Source organism: Staurois parvus, unplaced genomic scaffold, assembly GCF_062004578.1.
Source record: "Staurois parvus isolate SC_StPar_1 unplaced genomic scaffold, SC_StPar_1.0 ptg000137l, whole genome shotgun sequence".
Classification (NCBI taxonomy): Eukaryota; Metazoa; Chordata; class Amphibia; order Anura; family Ranidae; genus Staurois; species Staurois parvus.
This window is the reverse complement of record NW_028317933.1, coordinates 16,549,800-16,567,159: the sequence shown is the minus strand read 5'-3', so window position 1 is coordinate 16,567,159 and position 17,360 is coordinate 16,549,800. Positions and strand designations below refer to the sequence as shown.

At 44.7% G+C, this 17,360-nt stretch overlaps 1 protein-coding gene across 1 annotated transcript; it reads right to left on the bottom strand.

The window, feature by feature from the left end:
• Positions 1-5,092: 5,092 nt before the first annotated feature.
• Positions 5,093-17,253, bottom strand: ZSWIM3 (zinc finger SWIM-type containing 3). The gene is made up of 2 exons (XM_089673413.1): positions 16,614-17,253; positions 5,093-7,166 (listed from the first exon to the last, which is right to left on the bottom strand). Exons 1-2 carry the CDS (start codon positions 16,766-16,768, stop codon positions 5,153-5,155), a joined length of 2,169 nt encoding a protein of 722 aa, XP_089529539.1. The 5' UTR covers positions 16,769-17,253; the 3' UTR covers positions 5,093-5,152.
• Between the last annotated feature and the right edge of the window lie 107 nt (positions 17,254-17,360).

The window sequence follows — 17,360 nt, the reverse complement described above, 5'->3', positions numbered from 1 at the left end:
CCTCCCAGGACATCTTCCTCTCTAGCTCCCTCATCACCTCCTCCCACGCTCGCCTCGAGGAGTTCTCCAGAGCCTCTCCCATCCTCTGGAACTCCCTATCACAATATGTCCGGTCAGCCCCCACCCTGTCTGCCTTTAGGCGATCTTTGAAAACTCACTTATTCAGGGAAGCCTACCCCACCTCCACCTAAGAACTATACTTGAATCACCTCCATCAGATCATCTCCCACTGTTATCTTTTGTATCACCTCCCCCTTCCTTTAGATTGTAAGCTCCACGAGCAGGGCTCTCATATTCCTTCTGTATTGTACTTATACTGTCTCCCTTATATTGTAAAGCTCAAACTGTTGGCGCTATATAACTCCTGTATAATAATAATAAATACAGTTTCCATAAGTATTTGTCTTTTTACCTGCAAACGTATCGGTGTTTCTTTACAGTCAATATATTACACTTGTTAGTCACACTGCACATCAGGCAAGTGACACCTTTATTCAGTAGCATTTTAACAGAGCCATCTTCCATTTATAAGCATGGCTACTAGTAGAGTTCACAGAGCTGCAGTGAAAGACAAAGTTACGCTAAATTCTGGTATATAAAAAAAAACAAAACTATTCAAATATGTATTCCTAACTCAAAGTACCTTCTATTACCCCCAGTCTCCTCCAAATCGCCATATTCCTTTTTCTTGCTGCTGTGACTATCTTAGAGGGTGGCTGTTGGTTCTCCAAGGTCCCAATGTACACTGCTCAAATAAATTAAAGGAACACTTTGAAAACCATCAGATCTCAATGGAGAAAAACATCATGCTGGATCTCTATACTGATATAGACTGGGTAATGTGTTGGGAAAGTACAGATGCCCCATCGTTTGATGGAAATGAAAATTATCAACCTACAGAGGACTGAATTCAAAGACAACCCAAAAATCAAAGTGAAAAAATGATGCAGCAGGCTAGTCCATTTTACTGAAATTTAATTGCAGCAACTCAAAATGGTACTCAGTAGTTTGTATGGCCCCCACGTGCTTGTATGCATGCCTGACAATGTCGGGGGATGCTCCTAATGAGATGACGGATGGTGTCCTGGGGTATTTCCTCCCAGATATGCACCAGGTCATCACAGAGCTCCTGGACAGTCTGAGGTGCAACCTGGCGGCGTCGGATGGACCGAAACATGATATACCAGAGGTTTTCTATTGAATTTAGGTCAGGCGAGTGTGGGGACCATTCAGTGGTATCAATTCCTTAATCCTCCAGGAACTGCCTCATACTCTCTTATGAGGCCAGGCATTGTCATGCACTAGGATAAACCCAGGACCCACTGCACCAGAGTAGGGTCTGACAATGGGTCCAAGGATTTCATCCAGATACCTAATTGCAGTCATTGTCTAGCCTGTAGAGGTCTGTGCATTCCTCCATGGATATGCCTCCCCAGACTATCACTGATCCACCACCAATCGGTCATGCTGAATGATGTTACAGGCAGCATAATGTTCTCCATGGCTTCTACAGACCCTTTCACGTGTCACATGTGCTCAGGGTGAACCTGTTCTCATCTGTGAAAAGCACAGGGTGCCAGTGGCGGACCTGCCAATTCTGTGGCAAATGCCAATGGAGCTCTATGGTGCTGGGCAGTGAGCACAGGGCCACTAGAGAACATCGGGCCCTCAGGCCACCCTCATGAAGTTTGATTGTTTGGTCAGAGACATTCCCACCAGTGGCCTGCTGGAGGTCATTTTGTAGGGCTCTGACAGTGCTCATCCTGTTCCTCCTAGCACAAAGGAGCAGATACCAGTCCTGCTGATGGGTGAAGGACCTTCTACGGCCCTGTCTAGCTCTCCTAGGGTAGCGGTCTGTCACCTGGAATCTCCTCCCTGCTCGAGACTGTGCTAGGAGACACAGAAAATATTCTGGCAATGGCATGCATTGAAGTTCCATGCTGGAGGAGTTGGACTGCCTGTGCATCCTCTGAAGGGTCCAGATATCACCTCATGCTACCAGTAGTGACACTGACCTTAGCCAAATGCAAAACTAGTGAAAAACAGAAAAGATGAGTAGGGAAAAAAATGTCAGTGGCCTCCACCTGTAAAACCATTCATTTTGGGGGTCATCTCATTGTTGCCCATCTAGTGCACCTGTTGTTGATTTCATTAACACCAAAGCAGCTGAAACTGATGGACAACCCCCCCTGCACTTAACTGACCAGATCAATATGCCAGGATCTTAACTGACTTGACGCTATACTCTGATCCTTTAATTTTTTTTGAGCAGTGTATGTAGGAACATAGTCACCCTCTCTTTCTCGCTCTTGAGATGAGCTAGGGACTACAGACGAAAGGATTTACAGTGTGCGTAGAGCAGTGCTAATGACCACAACTAACATGTTCAGCTCATTCTAAACAAATGGAAGTAAAAGGGAAAAGAAGAGGTTTTAACACTCCTACAGTCTATCCAAAACTTTAAAAAAATATATATTTTCTTTCGCAAACACACCATTATGGCATCCTTAAAGGACACCTTTGGTAGCACTGAACTTCAAATAGTTGCCCCCACACACCTGCAGACCCAGTCTCTTTCCTAGGCCCCCGTTCTGTGATCTTCACTGTGATGAACCACGCCGACTATCAGCAGAAATTGTCCCCACCAGGTCCTCCACTTCCTGCACATGGGCATTGTGGCTCTATTTATTCCTATAGGGAGCTGCACTCATGCTGGCCTACAGGGGTTCTGCTGAGTCCACATGCGCAAGTAGAAGGCACTTTTGAGAGGAAGTTTGTGGATCTCTGGCTAGAGCTGCACAGTGAAGAGCACTAGACAGGAGGGAGCCAAGCTAAGTGTTAGACCAGGTCCTAACCTACAGCCAGTAAGGAAATTATCTTAAGCTGGCCATACACTATACAATTTTCTGTCCAATTTCCTTTAGATTTTCCTTCAACTATGTAGTGTAAGGGCTTGCCTAATTGGATACAATTGAAAGTGTTGTTTAGGTTTAACCTCATATTATATGGTGTTTGGTAAATCTAAAGCAAAATTCTCAAGAAAATTGTACAATGTATGGCCAGCCTTACTGCCAAATAACAGCTTTCGTTAATTGACAAAACAGTCATACCCTCCAATCCTGCATGTTTTATGGCTTACATCATTGTGCTTACATTTGGACTGGTAACGGACAAGCATTTCCAACACAACAGATATCCTCTTTTTGCAGCAACTGTACACCAAATTAGCCTGACTTCCACTCTGGAGAGACCGGTCATATAAATCTGATAAAATGCAATATATTAATCTAATATCTATAATGAAGAGATCACTGATCATGACCAGCTCCTCCCTTGTAGTTCTGGGCTGATTCCTCACCTTTCTTATGTTCAGCAGTGCAAGACAAATAAATTCTTTAAAAATCATACACTGTGATTTCCTGAATTTTTTTTTTTAATTCTGTCTCTTAGAGTGGGAATGCACCTACAATGTGAATTTCAGACCCCTCCATGATTTCTAAGTGGGAGAACTTGCAAAATCGCAGGGTGTTCAAATACTTCTGTTCCTCACTGTATCTTCTTATATCCTTCTCTAATTTTGCACTTACCTGTCCCTACTATGAGATTGGTACTGTGGGGCCTGCTGGGAGCCCTTGCTTCAAAAGTGTCCAGGCTAGGCTTTTCTTCTGCACATGCCTATTTCCTATGAAAAGGCCATCAACTTTTACCACAACAGGGTAATAAATGGCAACTGCAGTCATCATTCACACAGGCACTGTGGCCTAAACCAGTGTTTCTCAACCTTTTTTTTAGTCAAGGCACCCTTTCAAATTATGGACAAACGTCAAGGCACCCTCTAAAATTATGGACAGTACCAAGGCACCCTTTAAAACTATGGACAGTACTAAGGCACCCTTTAAAACTATGGACAGTCTTGAGGCCCCCTCATTCTAAAATGTAAAAAACTATAATAGTTTTATATAATGCAGCAACATCCCCACACGTAGGGCACCCAACCTTAGAGGTAATTTATGCTTCTAAAGCAAATACACTTTTGCACGCTGGTGCTGACTAGCATTCCATTGTTTCTCTTCTCACTCAGTTTTTCCCATCACTCAGCTAATGTGACCCCAGTTCTGACGGAGAGGGGCAGGGGAAAGACAAACAAGGGTGCTGTGCAGGTACCGACATCCTCCTTTTCAAATGAGGATGTAATTGGTTGTCAGGATGCCGGTGGCTAGAAGGTTGTAATGGTGCACAATGAAAACCTGTGGCTTTGTAACTAAAAGGCAGGCTTGTTCCACCCGCCAGCTTGTATACAAGTTTTGGGCAATTTGTAGACATTTTGCCAAGGCACCCCCGAAGAAACCTCTAGGCACCCTGGTTGAAAAAGACTGGCCTAAACAACACGATTCAGATTGTTATTTATGCAGCTTGAGGTGCCATTTGTTGAATGAAAGCAGCCAAAGTAAGCCTCTAGAGATGCAGTGGCTGTACGGTCACAGCTGCTCATCTTTATTGGACAGGCATGCTGGTGAGCAGCCTCCACATGCACAGAATGGGGAGAATTTGCGAAAACCGACGCACTCTGAATCTGGTGCAGTTGTGCAAAGTAACCAATCAGCTTCTAACTTCAGGTTGTTCAAAGAAGCGTTGACAATAAAACCTAAAAGCCAATTGGTTTCTATGCAGAGCCGCAGAAGATTTTGCATCATGCAGTTTTACAAAATTATTATTATACAGGATTTCGATAGTTTGCTCAGTGCTTTACAAATATAAAGGGAGACAATACAGCAACAATACAAGAGGAATAGGAGGGCCCTGTCCTTGGAGCCTACAATCTAGGACTAAATATCCCCCTATGCATCTAGGGCTGCTCACCCATACAGCTGTTGCTTCATTATAGGATTACATGGTACACATAGCACCTCCAGCCACATAATCAACCAATTCACAGAGTACGGGCCTCAGCCCCTGTGCGAATGAGACCAAAAGCATGGCCAGGGGACTTTTCTAAATGGCAGCAGGCCACACAGCAAGGCTCCCGCAGGAGCAAATGCAGATAAGTATGATACTTAGGTTTTGTTTTTTTTTTCTTTGATGCATGACACAGTTACAGAGTCTGTTAGAGGTTTTATTTGGTCTGCTAATAAATATTGAAAGTATGTTCGGATCAAGTGTTCAGTCTGTACAGCTCACAACAGTCAGGATTTGCTTCTCCTTCATTGGGTTCCTTCTTCACCCATTTGTAAGGCAGGTTGTTAACGTTACTCTCAGCAAGATGTTCTTTCTTATTGTTCGACTCTTTGTGCCACATATCCACCATTTTCTGTAGCGTAGTAGCTCTAACATGCATTTCCGACTCATCACCCTGCAGGAGTAAATTACCAAATTCCATGACCAGACTGTTGATCATGTCTACCCTTTTGTTAGCTTCATCTTCAGATTTAGTATTGCAAAGTACCGTCTCCAATATCTTGTCGTGTGCCATTGGTTTTAAGGACCTCTTCTGGCACCTGACACTGATCATGTCTCTGTCAACCAGCTTTTTGTTTGTAAGAAGCATGGCTAAGATATGTCTACATGGCAGCTTATAACGAGTATTAAAAAAGCAAGTGCAGGACACTCCATCCTGAGAGACTTGATGGGATTCCTCCAGAAACCGGACATGAATAGAAGTGGTCTGCACACTTATAAGTTGGCTAGACTTCTGAACCACTTCCCACTCTTTACGGCACAGCTGAAAGCCAAGGTCGTTGCAGTTCTTCTTCAAAGAAAGTAGCATTTTGTCTGACGTTTTCTGTAGTTTGGAAGGCAACGGCTTGGGTTTGTGGCCTAAGGCGTCCATAACCTTTGATAAACTAGCATTCTTTTTCAAAGCGGGCCGGGTTGACTGCTGTGGAGAATCAATAGACTTTGCCTTCGTTCTTCTCTTTTTTGGAACTTTAACATTACTCTTGGAAAAATCCAAACAGCTATCCCTTTTGTTTTCTAACCCCTTGCTATTGAAATGATCTGCAGATTCAACAAACTGCTGAATTTTTTCTTCCATGGATAAATCTTTTTCAAGTAGGCTGGAGATGGTATCATTCACCAAGCCTAAGCTGTCCATGTACAGGTTACTAGAATGCAAACCTTTCTTCATATGCATGTACCACAGCAATTCACAAGAGAACCAATTTGTGTAAAGGTTTTCATACACCTTTTTGTCCAATTTGTACTGTATTTGCTCCGCTAAGAATTTCAGTTTCTCTGGGTTAGTGTGATGGATGGCATCATCGATCCATTTGCGCAGCCATTCCTTGAAGCAAGACGATCCCTTAATCTCTCTTTCAATGAAGCGCACAGTATGGAACACAGACAGTAGAGTCCTGGCTGAAGGAAATGCCTCTCTCAAGGTATCCCTGTGTCTGAAATAGATATCCGTATAGATAATCTTTACCTTTTGCCATTCTGGGTTGAAATTTTTAAAGGTTTCTAACATTTTGGTGACCTCCTTTGCATTATCCTCTCTAATGAAAGAAAAGTTAATTACCTTTCCTCTGCGCTCTGCGTTTTCCACTAGAAAAGCATAGACTGTGTATCCACCTTTACTGACTACCATGTGGATCAGAAGGCTCTCAGGGAACTTTACAAACAAGCCACACATTTTACTTGTTTGAAAGCTTATTTGCTCCAACTGTTGTTCACTTCCAATACTTAACAAGGCTTTGGAACCAATATCTTTGGTTTGAAATGTTTTCATCAAATCACCTAAGCGTGAAATAGCCTCTATAGACAACACCTCCTGAACACAGTCTATGCTGGCATTGGGAGAACCAGCTTCACTGCTCTCGTTTCCCTCCAAGGGCAAGCTCTCATCATCTTCACATGGCACATGCAGTTGAAGATTTTCATTATATTCTGTATCTAGAGTTAGAGATATCGTTTCACCGCATCTCTTTTTAGATGGGGATTCCAGCTCCCCACATTCAGAATGTACTATTTCCTGTGAAAGTGTAGGGGGAGACGCTGGCAGACTTGTCTGCTTGGTGTGGACATGGGTGGAGTATTCTTCTTTAACTACAAGTCGATCTATTACGGAATCATACTGCAGAAAAAAATAGGCCGGGCAGATGGCATCCGAAGACTTTCTTTTACCATTGTGTCCTTGCAGCTTGGAACAGCGAAACTTCACCTGAGTATATCTGGGGAAAAAAAAAAAAAAAAATTTAAATGCAGATCACCATATACTACTAGAGGGTACAGAAACATTCAGAAGGTTATTACCAGATATACTCCTTTAGGCCACTTGCACATGGGGCAGTCTAGCTGCTGCGCATCCCTACCGGCATTTAATGCGAACGAATGGCACAGGTCCAGCATCCAGACCCACTGCCTACATCCTGTCAAAGTCTATGGCAGGCTATGACTCTGCACTGTGCCAAGTGGTACTGGCATTTAAGGTCCCTATGTGTTCAGGGATGAATGCCCAGAACACAGGTATTCTGCATTCCGGGCATTCGTCCCTGAACACAAAAAAGGTCCTAAACACGAATACACCCAGTACAATTTTCTTTTTTTTTCCCATAACGTTTACCCCAGTACAATTTTCAGCCCTCTTCTAGTCACAGCTGCAGAGGATTGAATCTCATGATACCCAATATCACAGCAAAACATGTATGGAATGTTCAACAATATAATTTAAATATTAAGTGGTGAAAAATGCAAAACATCACATTTCCCAATATATGTGTTAGACTTCTAAAATAGCAGATTTTCTATTTGTACTCAAAAATGATAACCTCCCCAGATTTTTTTTTCCTTCTTCATCACAATATCCCAGCTAAGACCTACAAAAACTCAGTAATACTACATCCGGTCAATGCAGCAAGCGCATATAGTATACCCCTGCATTGTAGAAGGCTATTCCCCCTCCATTCAACAATGGTTCCATTGGGTGGCAGATATCAAATTATTGAAAGACCTGCTCCTTCAAAAGGGACAAACTAAGTTCTGAGCCATGTGCTTCTATTAGATCGATTTCTCTTTAACAAGAGCATACAAACAGATCCTTAATGGTTTTAGGCTGGCCATACATTATAAAATTGTCTTGAGAATTTTTCTTTAGATTTACCAAAAACCATATAATATGAGGTCAGACATTAACAACGCTTTCAATTGTATCCAATTAGGCACGCCCTTACACTACATAGTTGAAGGTAAATCTAAATAAAATTGGGCAGAAATTGGACAGAAAAATTGTGTAGTGTATGGCCAGCCTTACTCTATCCAGCCCTCATCACTAACTCACCCCCACCCGATCTACCATGTAGGTAAATAATCCCATGCTTTTTCCAACCCCAAATTCCCCATACTTCATTTTTACATTTAGATTGTTATTTTTTTCAACTTCTAAAATGACACTAAACTCTGGTTTAAAAAAAGAATTCTATTTAACAAGTTGATTACAATGAACTTGCTACTCGCATAAAAAAAACCCATCATAGTACTCAGGGCATGTGTAGCATGTCTAGTCCTTCGGCCCCTGTACGGCATTCCCTCTTGGGTTCTAAAAATGTAGCTGGGAGTTGAACACGACTTTTATTCGGTTGCGCTGTGTTTTAGCCACAGCACAGTGCATCCAAGGTTTCTCATACACTTTATATTATGTCCTGCATTTTTAGCACATTTTCTAAAAATGCACCAAAGATGCAGCATGCAGGGCTTTTGTCGCTCTTTCAGAAAATGTGTCAAATACAGGGGACATAATAGAAAGTCTATGGGAAATCCGAAAAAAAAAAAAAAAAAAAAAAAAGACACAGCTTGACAGTGTGAAAGCAGTTTGTTCACATCTATCCAGGTGCGACAGTGCACGAGTTTTTGCATATCGCATTTAGGGCAGCCCATTCATTTCAATAAGCTGCCCTATGTGCAAAAATTGCACAAAAGTGCTTGACCATTTTTAAAACCATGCCAAACTAAAATGCATGTTACCATGTTGCTTTGCATTTGCATACATGGTAGCATTGAATGACACTACTGAGCGCCTGCAAACGAAATTGTGTGCATTGCGGGAACATGCGCGATTCTGCGTGCGTTACCACAATGCACAAATGTGAACCTAGCCCTACAGAATGATTCCAGGAATGCTAGGTTATACAGTTATATTGGTCCAGCTCGGGCCAATGCAACTATGTATGTCCTAACCCCAGAAACCACTAAACAGCTCATCCACTCTCTCATCATATCACGACTCGACTACTGCAACTCCCTCCTCACTGGCCTGCCTTGCCGCTGGCTATCCCCTCTTCAGTCGATCCTGAATACGGCTGCCAGACTCATTCACCTTTCCAACCGCTCCGTTTCCGCCACCCCCCTCTGCCAATCCCTCCACTGGCTTCCGATTGCACAACGGATCAAATTCAAAATCCTAACACTGACGTACAAAGCTGTCCACCATACTGCCCCGTACTACATCACTGACCTAATATCCAAGTACCGCCCAGCATGCACACTCCGCTCCTCACAAGACCTCCTTCTCTCTAGTTCCCTGGTCTCCTCCTCCCATGCCCGCCTCCAGGACTTCTCCAGGGTGTCACCCATCCTCTGAAACTCCCTGCCCCAACCCATCAGACTATCACCTACTCTCCTCTCCTTTAGGCGCACCCTGAAAACCCATCTCTTCAGGGAAGCCTACCCCACCCCCTGCTAACTTGCCGACCTCCTCCACTCTTCCTACCACTCCATCCCCCACAGCTATCTCCTCCTGTGCCACCATCCCCTCCCTCCTAGATTGTAAGCTCGAAAGAGCAGGGCCCTCGAACCCCTCGTGTATCACATTGTATTGGTATTGTTCTGTCACATGTTCTGTCCCCCTTTGTAATGTACAGCGCTGAGCGAACTATTGGCACTTTACAAATACTGTATAATAATAATGTATGTGCCATACATGGCCAATGCCCCTTGAAATCACTGAAATGCTTTTCCAGTTATCGCCACTCACTTCTGGGTCCCGTGCAGAGCGGCTGGCTTGATGCATTGTGAACACAGGTGGGCAGCTGCTCTGCACGGGTGCCATTCAGAGAATGCTTTGCATTTCCTAAATGAAAGCAAAGTGATCTCAGATTGGACAAGGTGGAGAGTGTGAAGCCACTGCCCCGCCTGTCTGCCTCGTCCAATAAGAGAATGCTTTGCATTTCCTAAATGAATGCAAAGTGTTCTCAGAATGGACAAGGTGGAGAGTGTGAAGCCACTGCCCCGACTGTCTGCCTCGTCCAATTAGAGAATGCTTTGCATTTCCTAAATGAATGCAAAGTGTTCTCAGATTGGACAAGGTGGAGAGTGTGAAGCCTCTGCCCCGCCTGTCTGCCTCGTCCAATAAGAGAATGCTTTGCCTTTCCTAAATGAATGCAAAGTGTTCTCAGATTGGACAAGGTGGAGAGTGTGAAGCCACTGCCCCGCCTGTCTGCCTCATCCAATAAGAGAATGCTTTGCATTTCCTAAATGAAAGCAAAGTGATCTCAGATTGGACAAGGTGGAGAGTGTGAAGCCACTGCCCCGCCGGTCTGCCTCATCCAATAAGAGAATGCTTTGCCTTTCCTAAATGAATGCAAAGTGTTCTCAGATTGGACAAGGTGGAGAGTGTGAAGCAACTGCCCCGCCTGTCTGCCTCATCCAATTAGAGAATGCTTTGCATTTCCTAAATGAAAGCAAAGTGATCTCAGATTGGACAAGGTGGAGAGTGTGAAGCCTCTGCCCCGCCTGTCTGCCTCATCCAATTAGAGAATGCTTTGCATTTCCTAAATGAAAGCAAAGTGATCTCAGATTGGACAAGGTGGAGAGTGTGAAGACACTGCCCCGCCTGTCTGCCTCATCCAATTAGAGAATGCTTTGCATTCAATCAGAAAATGACTAATGCAGCCACCACATAGAAGAATTGGTAAACTGCACTATTTACTTTTTTTGGGGGGGTTTAGATACAGTTCAATATTAATTTGTCCCTCAGCCAAAAGATCAGGTGCAGCTACTTTTTGGGCATTATGACAGCTATTGTCAGCAGCTGTCAGAATACAAGTCAGCAGGGGGATTCGACTATCTGTACTGTTTAGTGTAGATGAAGGGATCCACTACATTTTTTGTTCAGCAAACAGGCTGAGGCACTAAAATCCTATGGCTGAGCATTTTTTCCGTTCCTCAACAGTTCCCCCTTTAGCTGGAAAGGCAGTGGCTGGGAGTGTTGCAGCCGTGATTCTTTGCTTCACAGCAGGTATTATACCCCCATTGCGTTTAGCAGGCACTGCCATCCGCCAAATGCAACCCATTCAAGTGGATGGGGCTGCACTGCAACCCCCCCGACAACTGCAAGCAATGCACACAGCTATGGTGCAGTAGTCTGGCATTTATGGGTTGAAGCAGCCTTTCAAATGCTCTCTGAAGAGCAATCTGAATGCAGATTGCTCTTCAGGAGCAACAAGTGTAAGCAAGGCCTATGGCACATAGTCACCAGGCACAGGAAGGAGAGGTTTGCAGTGCACCCCATCACATAGGTGTTCCTGGCACAACGGCTTTCTGATTCACACTACTAGGTTGAGGAGACCAGTCACCCAGCACACAGATAACTGGATTGGACGACTGGTCTCCAACAGAAAATGCTGTTTCGACCAGTTACCAGGGAGCGTTTTCTAATAGCTCCGACCTGATTAAACTGCAGCGGTTTTTTGCACTTCAGCCATTGCTCAAAAGGAATCCATTCATGGTATAAAAGACATGTTCACATCTATGCAATGCACTGTTGTTTAAGGGGCGAGTGCACAGCCCCTTAAACAAGAAAGAAAATGAAATGGTAAAGCCAGGCCACTTGCTGCATTTCATTAATCAAGAATGTATCTTCCAGGTCCAGCTCAGGTTCTATGCAAGCAGCTTCCCTTTTGCCCACTGACCACTGGTGGTTGCTCGTTTGGCACTGCCACCATTCGTAGAAAGTCTTGTATTAATTTCAATAAATACAAGGCGTTCTCTGATTGGACAAGGTGTAGATCATTTCATCACTGCCCCTCCTCTCTACATCATTCAACCAGGGAACGCCTTGTATTCACTGAAAAAAATACAAGGTGTTCTAGGAATGGTGGCCGAGTGAAAGACCCTGTAGTCAGTGTGCAGAGGGGAAATGGTCACATGGGACCCAGAAGAATGCAGCTATCACTGTAGCACTGTAGTAGCACCGACAACTACATTTATCTACAGCTTCCACAGTGGTCCATCAGGTATGTGCATACTTATATGGTTGCAAGCTGGACTGAAGTATGCAATACAGGTAATACTTTGAGTTCAGCTTTAAAAGTGGAAGAAAAACCAAAAACACTTTTTTCCTTATAACATACATACAGTCAGGTCCATAAATATTGGGACATGGACACAATTCTAACATTTTTGGCTCTATACACCACCACAATGGATTTGAAATTAAACTAACAAGATGTGCTTTAACTGCAGACTGTCAGCTTTAATTTGAGGCTATTTACATCCAAATCAGGTGAACGGTGTAGGAATTACAACAGTTTGCATATGTGCCTCCCACTTGTTAAGGGACCAAAAGTAATGGGACAATTGGCTTCTCAGCTGTTCCATGGCCAGGTGTGTGTTTTCCCTCATTATCCCAATTACAATGAGCAGATAAAAGGTCCAGAGTTCATTTCAAGTGTGCTATTTGCATTTGGAATCTGTTGCTGTCAACTCTCAAGATGAGATCCAAAGAGCTGTCACTATCAGTGAAGCAAGCCATCATTAGGCTGAAAAAACAAAACAAACCCATCAGAGAGATAGCAAAAACATTAGGCGTGGCCAAAACAACTGTTTGGAACATTCTTAAAAAGAAGGAACGCACCGGTGAGCTCAGCAACACCAAAAGACCCGGAAGACCACGGAAAACAAATGTGGTGGATGACCGAAGAATTCTTTCCCTGGTGAAGAAAACACCCTTCACAACAGTTGGCCAGATCAAAAACACTCTCCAGGAGGTAGGTGTATGTGTGTCAAAGTCAACAATCAAGAGAAGACTTCACCAGAGTGAATACAGAGGGTTCACCACAAGATGTAAACCATTGGTGAGCCTCAAAAACAGGAAGGCCAGATTAGAGTTTGCCAAACGAAATCTAAAAAAGCCTTCACAGTTCTGGAACAACATCCTATGGACAGATGAGACCAAGATCAACTTGTACCAGAGTGATGGGAAGAGAAGAGTATGGAGAAGGAAAGGAACTGCTCATGATCCTAAACATACCACCTCATCAGTGAAGCATGGTGGTGGTAGTGTCATGGCGTGGGCATGTATGGCTGCCAATGGAACTGGTTCTCTTGTATTTATTGATGATGTGACTGCTGATAAAAGCAGCAGGATGAATTCTGAAGTGTTTCGGGAATATTATCTGCTCATATTCAGCCAAATGCCTCACAACTCATTGGACGCTGCTTCACAGTGCAGATGGACAATGACCCAAAGCATACTGCAAAAGCAACCAAAGAGTTTTTTAAGGGAAAGAAGTGGAATGTTATGCAATGGCCAAGTCAATCAACTGACCTGAATCTGATTGAGCATGCATTTCACTTGCTGAAGACAAAACTGAAGGGAAAATGCCCCAAGAACAAGCAGGAACTGAAGACAGTTGCAGTAGAGGCCTGGCAGAGCATCACCAGGGATGAAACCCAGCGTCTGGTGATGTCTATGCGTTCCAGACTTCAGGCTGTAATTGACTGCAAAGGATTTGCAACCAAGTATTAAAAAGTGAAAATTTGATTTATGATTATTATTCTGTCCCATTACTTTTGGTCCCGTAACAAGTGAGAGGCACATATGCAAACTGTTGTAATTCCTACACCGTTCACCTGATTTGGATGTAAATACCCTCAAATTAAAGATGACTGTCTGCAGTTAAAGCACATCTTGTTCGTTTCATTTCAAATCCATTGTGGTGGTGTATAGAGCCAAAAATGTTAGAATTGTGTCCATGTCCCAATATTTATGGACCTGACTGTATCTATAGTTACTTGCTCTGTGCAATAGAATTGCACAAAGTGGCCCCGGACACTCTTCTCGGGTCCCCCACTGGCACTCTTGGCTCCTCCCCTCTGCCAAGTGCCCCCAGTGGGAAGCCACTTCCTCAGGGGGCACTTGTGCAGGCTCGCTCCTGAGCCCCGCTGCTGCGTCCATTGACACAGACAGCAGGACTTGCCTCCACCGCGCCCTCATCACTGGCTTTGATTGACAGCAGTGCAAGCCAATGGTTCCTGCTGCCTCAGCAAACCTGTGAGCCCCAGAAATGAGAGAAGAGCTGCAGACGTGCACAGCGCTGGATTGAATGAGAGTTCATGTAAGTATAAGGAAGGAGGGAAGGGACAGGGGCCACTACTGATGCCTACACATATTTTACCTTAACCACTTGCCTACCGGGCACTTTTACTCCCTTCCTGCCCAGGCCAATTTTCAGCTTTCAGTGCAGTCGCACTTTGACAATTGTGCGGTCATGCAGCACTCTACCCAAACATTTTTTATATTTTTTGAGATATATAGAGCTTTCTTTTGGTGGCATTTAATCACCTCTGGGTTTTTTATTTTTTGTTAAACAAAACTAAAAAAAAAAAAAAAAAAAAAAAAAAAAACTGAAAATTTTTGAAAAAAAAAAAAACGTTTCTTAGTTTCTGTTATAAAATGTTGTAAATAAGTAATTTTTCTCCTTCACTGATGTGTGCTAATGAGGCTGCAGTGATAGGTGGCACTGGTAAGCATTGACAGGCATCACTGGTGGGCACTGAAAGACAGCACTCGTATATGGCACTGAAAGGCAGCACTGATATGTGGTTTGATGGGCACTAAAGGGCACTTGTATGTGGTATTGATGGGCACTGACAGGTGACACTGATGGGGCTACACTGAACATCAGGGCACTGATGATCAGTGTAGATGTCCACCCTGAGAAATGCTGATTACCGGCTCTCCTCACCTCACATGCTGTCGGTGTAAGGAGAGGACTGGCGATAACCAGCATTTCCTTGTTTACATGTGATCAGCTGTGCTTGGACACAGCTGATTACATGACAGAGCTGACGTCATCGGCTCTTTAGTGTGATTGATGATCCACTGTGTCCCAGGGACATAGCACACCGCCTATTGGCGTGTGCAGTTAGAGTGGGAGGACGTCATGTGACATCCTCCCAGAACATATATAATAGGCGGGAAGCAGTTAAAAGGACCCTGCATTCACTATATCTGGTCTCCCAGGACCCTGCATTCACTATATCTGGTCTCCCAGGACCCTGCATTCACTATATCTGGTCTCCCACAGTACACAGACTATGGAAGTGCAATTATTTTAGTAAATTTAAACTGCTAAATACCTTTTCTCATCAGCAGTTAGAGCAGTCTTGTGACTTCTATCAGTGTCCAGCTGAGCACTGGTTAAATTTGTAGGAGGAGTTTTCATTCTCCTCTGACTGTCCTATGAAGTTGCATACTCCCTGACCCTCTGACTGGACCGTGCTGATTGGCCCTGTGCTGATCACATGCACTCTCCCAAAGGAAAAACCAACAACTCTCTAGCCATACACACTAAACTGAGCATGTGCAGAGCTCTGTACTATCAGCAGATGGATTGGGGACAGCAGAAGAAGGGCAGGATCAAACAGCCTTTTTTACACAGTGCGGAGGATTAACCAATTAGGTTCCACAGAGTATAACAAGCATGCTTTACTGCATATGCAGACAGATTTTACTGTTGTGGGTTTAGTAACACGTTAAAGCGGAGTTCCACCCAAAAGGGGAGGTTCCGCTTTAAAGATTGGTCCCCCGCTCCCCATTAAGGATTGGCACCTTTGGGGAGCGGGAGGGAACAGGTACCCGCTCCCAATGCGATCGCCTAGGCGATCGGAGACGGAAGTTGTCCTCCTTCCCTCCCCGAAGTTTTGTGGGACACGTGACAGGTCCCAGGAGACAACGGGGCCATTTAGGAAGCGCAGCGCAGTGGGCAGCCGGCTATGAAGCCGCAAGCTGTGACAGCCGGGTGCCCATACTGAAGATGCCGGCGCCTGGAATACAGGATGGCCGGTGAAACGGCCTGCGGCTGGGGCATCGTGGGATCATAGGGCAGGTAAGTGGCTGTTTTTTAAAAGTCAGCAGCTACAGTTTTTGTAGCTGCTGACTTATTTTTTTTACAGAGCGAGTGGAACTCCGCTTTATGCAAGGAATGCATTACGGTTAAAAATACTGAGGCTTTAGAACTACTCTAAGGTGCTTGTAAGCCCATGTATACACACACACACACCTCTTTTTCCCCTCTTCGCTGTGCAACACTTCCGGGACTGAGCAGAGTGAATCAGTGTATTTTCCTGACCAATCAGAACCTCTGGGCCATCCTGGAAGCGCTGCACAGAGAAGAGGGATCAGCTGCATGGGCACTGACAGCTGGGCACCCCTGGAGGTAAGTACAGCAGGGCCCAAGGAAGGCAGTGAGGGTGTTAGTTCACCTTTTTTCTGTAAAGATGAACCAACTCGTCAGTGCTAGGCTTTCCACTGTCACCCCGCCAAAACCACTAAATAAAAAACCCACCAGTTTTGGGTGGAGTGACCCCTGTCCCAGCATACTACCAGTGCGGATTCTTACATGATGTCCTCGCGGATATCAGTGCCATGCTTGAGGTTGTGCTGCTGGACGGATACGCAGCTCTGGAGCATGAAACTCAGCTTGGTCTCCTTCTTGTAGGAATCGAAGCATTCCCGGAAATCCTCATAGTTGATGAAGCAGGTTCCGCGCTGCATACTGGAGAACCTCGCGCTCCGCCAGGCTCTTCGATGAATAAGACGTGCAAGCTGATTGGTTACAAAGACAAATCGGTGTCCTGTGGCGGAGGTGACGGGAAGTGTCAGTCGATCTTATATCCAGTACATTGTGATCACAGACGATAGCTGGTCACAGATTGGTCGTATCCTCGTGTACACACATCGCCCATGGAGACGTCATCCATCGTGTTTATGGAGAGGATTGGGAGGATGAAGATCTAGGACTTCCTGATCCTGGAGGAGGGCCCTGCACACATCCTCTTGTTGGGATGGAAGGACCACTAACACACTGTACCCCTCCCTGTCTATCCTCAGTATGGAGCTCTCCTGGTGTTACATTCAGAGGGCAGATTGTACTGGTTCCCTGCACACACCATCGATACCTCGCTTTCCTGTATTGCTGAGAAACCAAACCACTGCAAACAATGACACCCGAGCCCAGAATGGAGAACGTTGGGCTTTGGCCACGCCTTTCCTATAGTATTTATACTCAGGCTGAGCCCACCCACCCATAACCGACTTTCCAATTCCGGATTGGTTCAGGAGGTAGAGGATGTTGTCTTCCGTCACT

What these genes read in the sequence shown, in the direction of transcription:
- ZSWIM3 (XM_089673413.1), bottom strand. Translation starts at nt 16,768, where the DNA reads ATGCAGCGCGGAACCTGCTTCATCAACTATGAGGATTTCCGGGAATGC. An exon ending in GATATCCGCGAGGACATCAT is followed by an intron (nt 7,167 to 16,613) that starts GTAAGAATCCGC and finishes TTTTTTCCCCAG; the next exon opens with ATATACTCAGGTGAAGTTTC.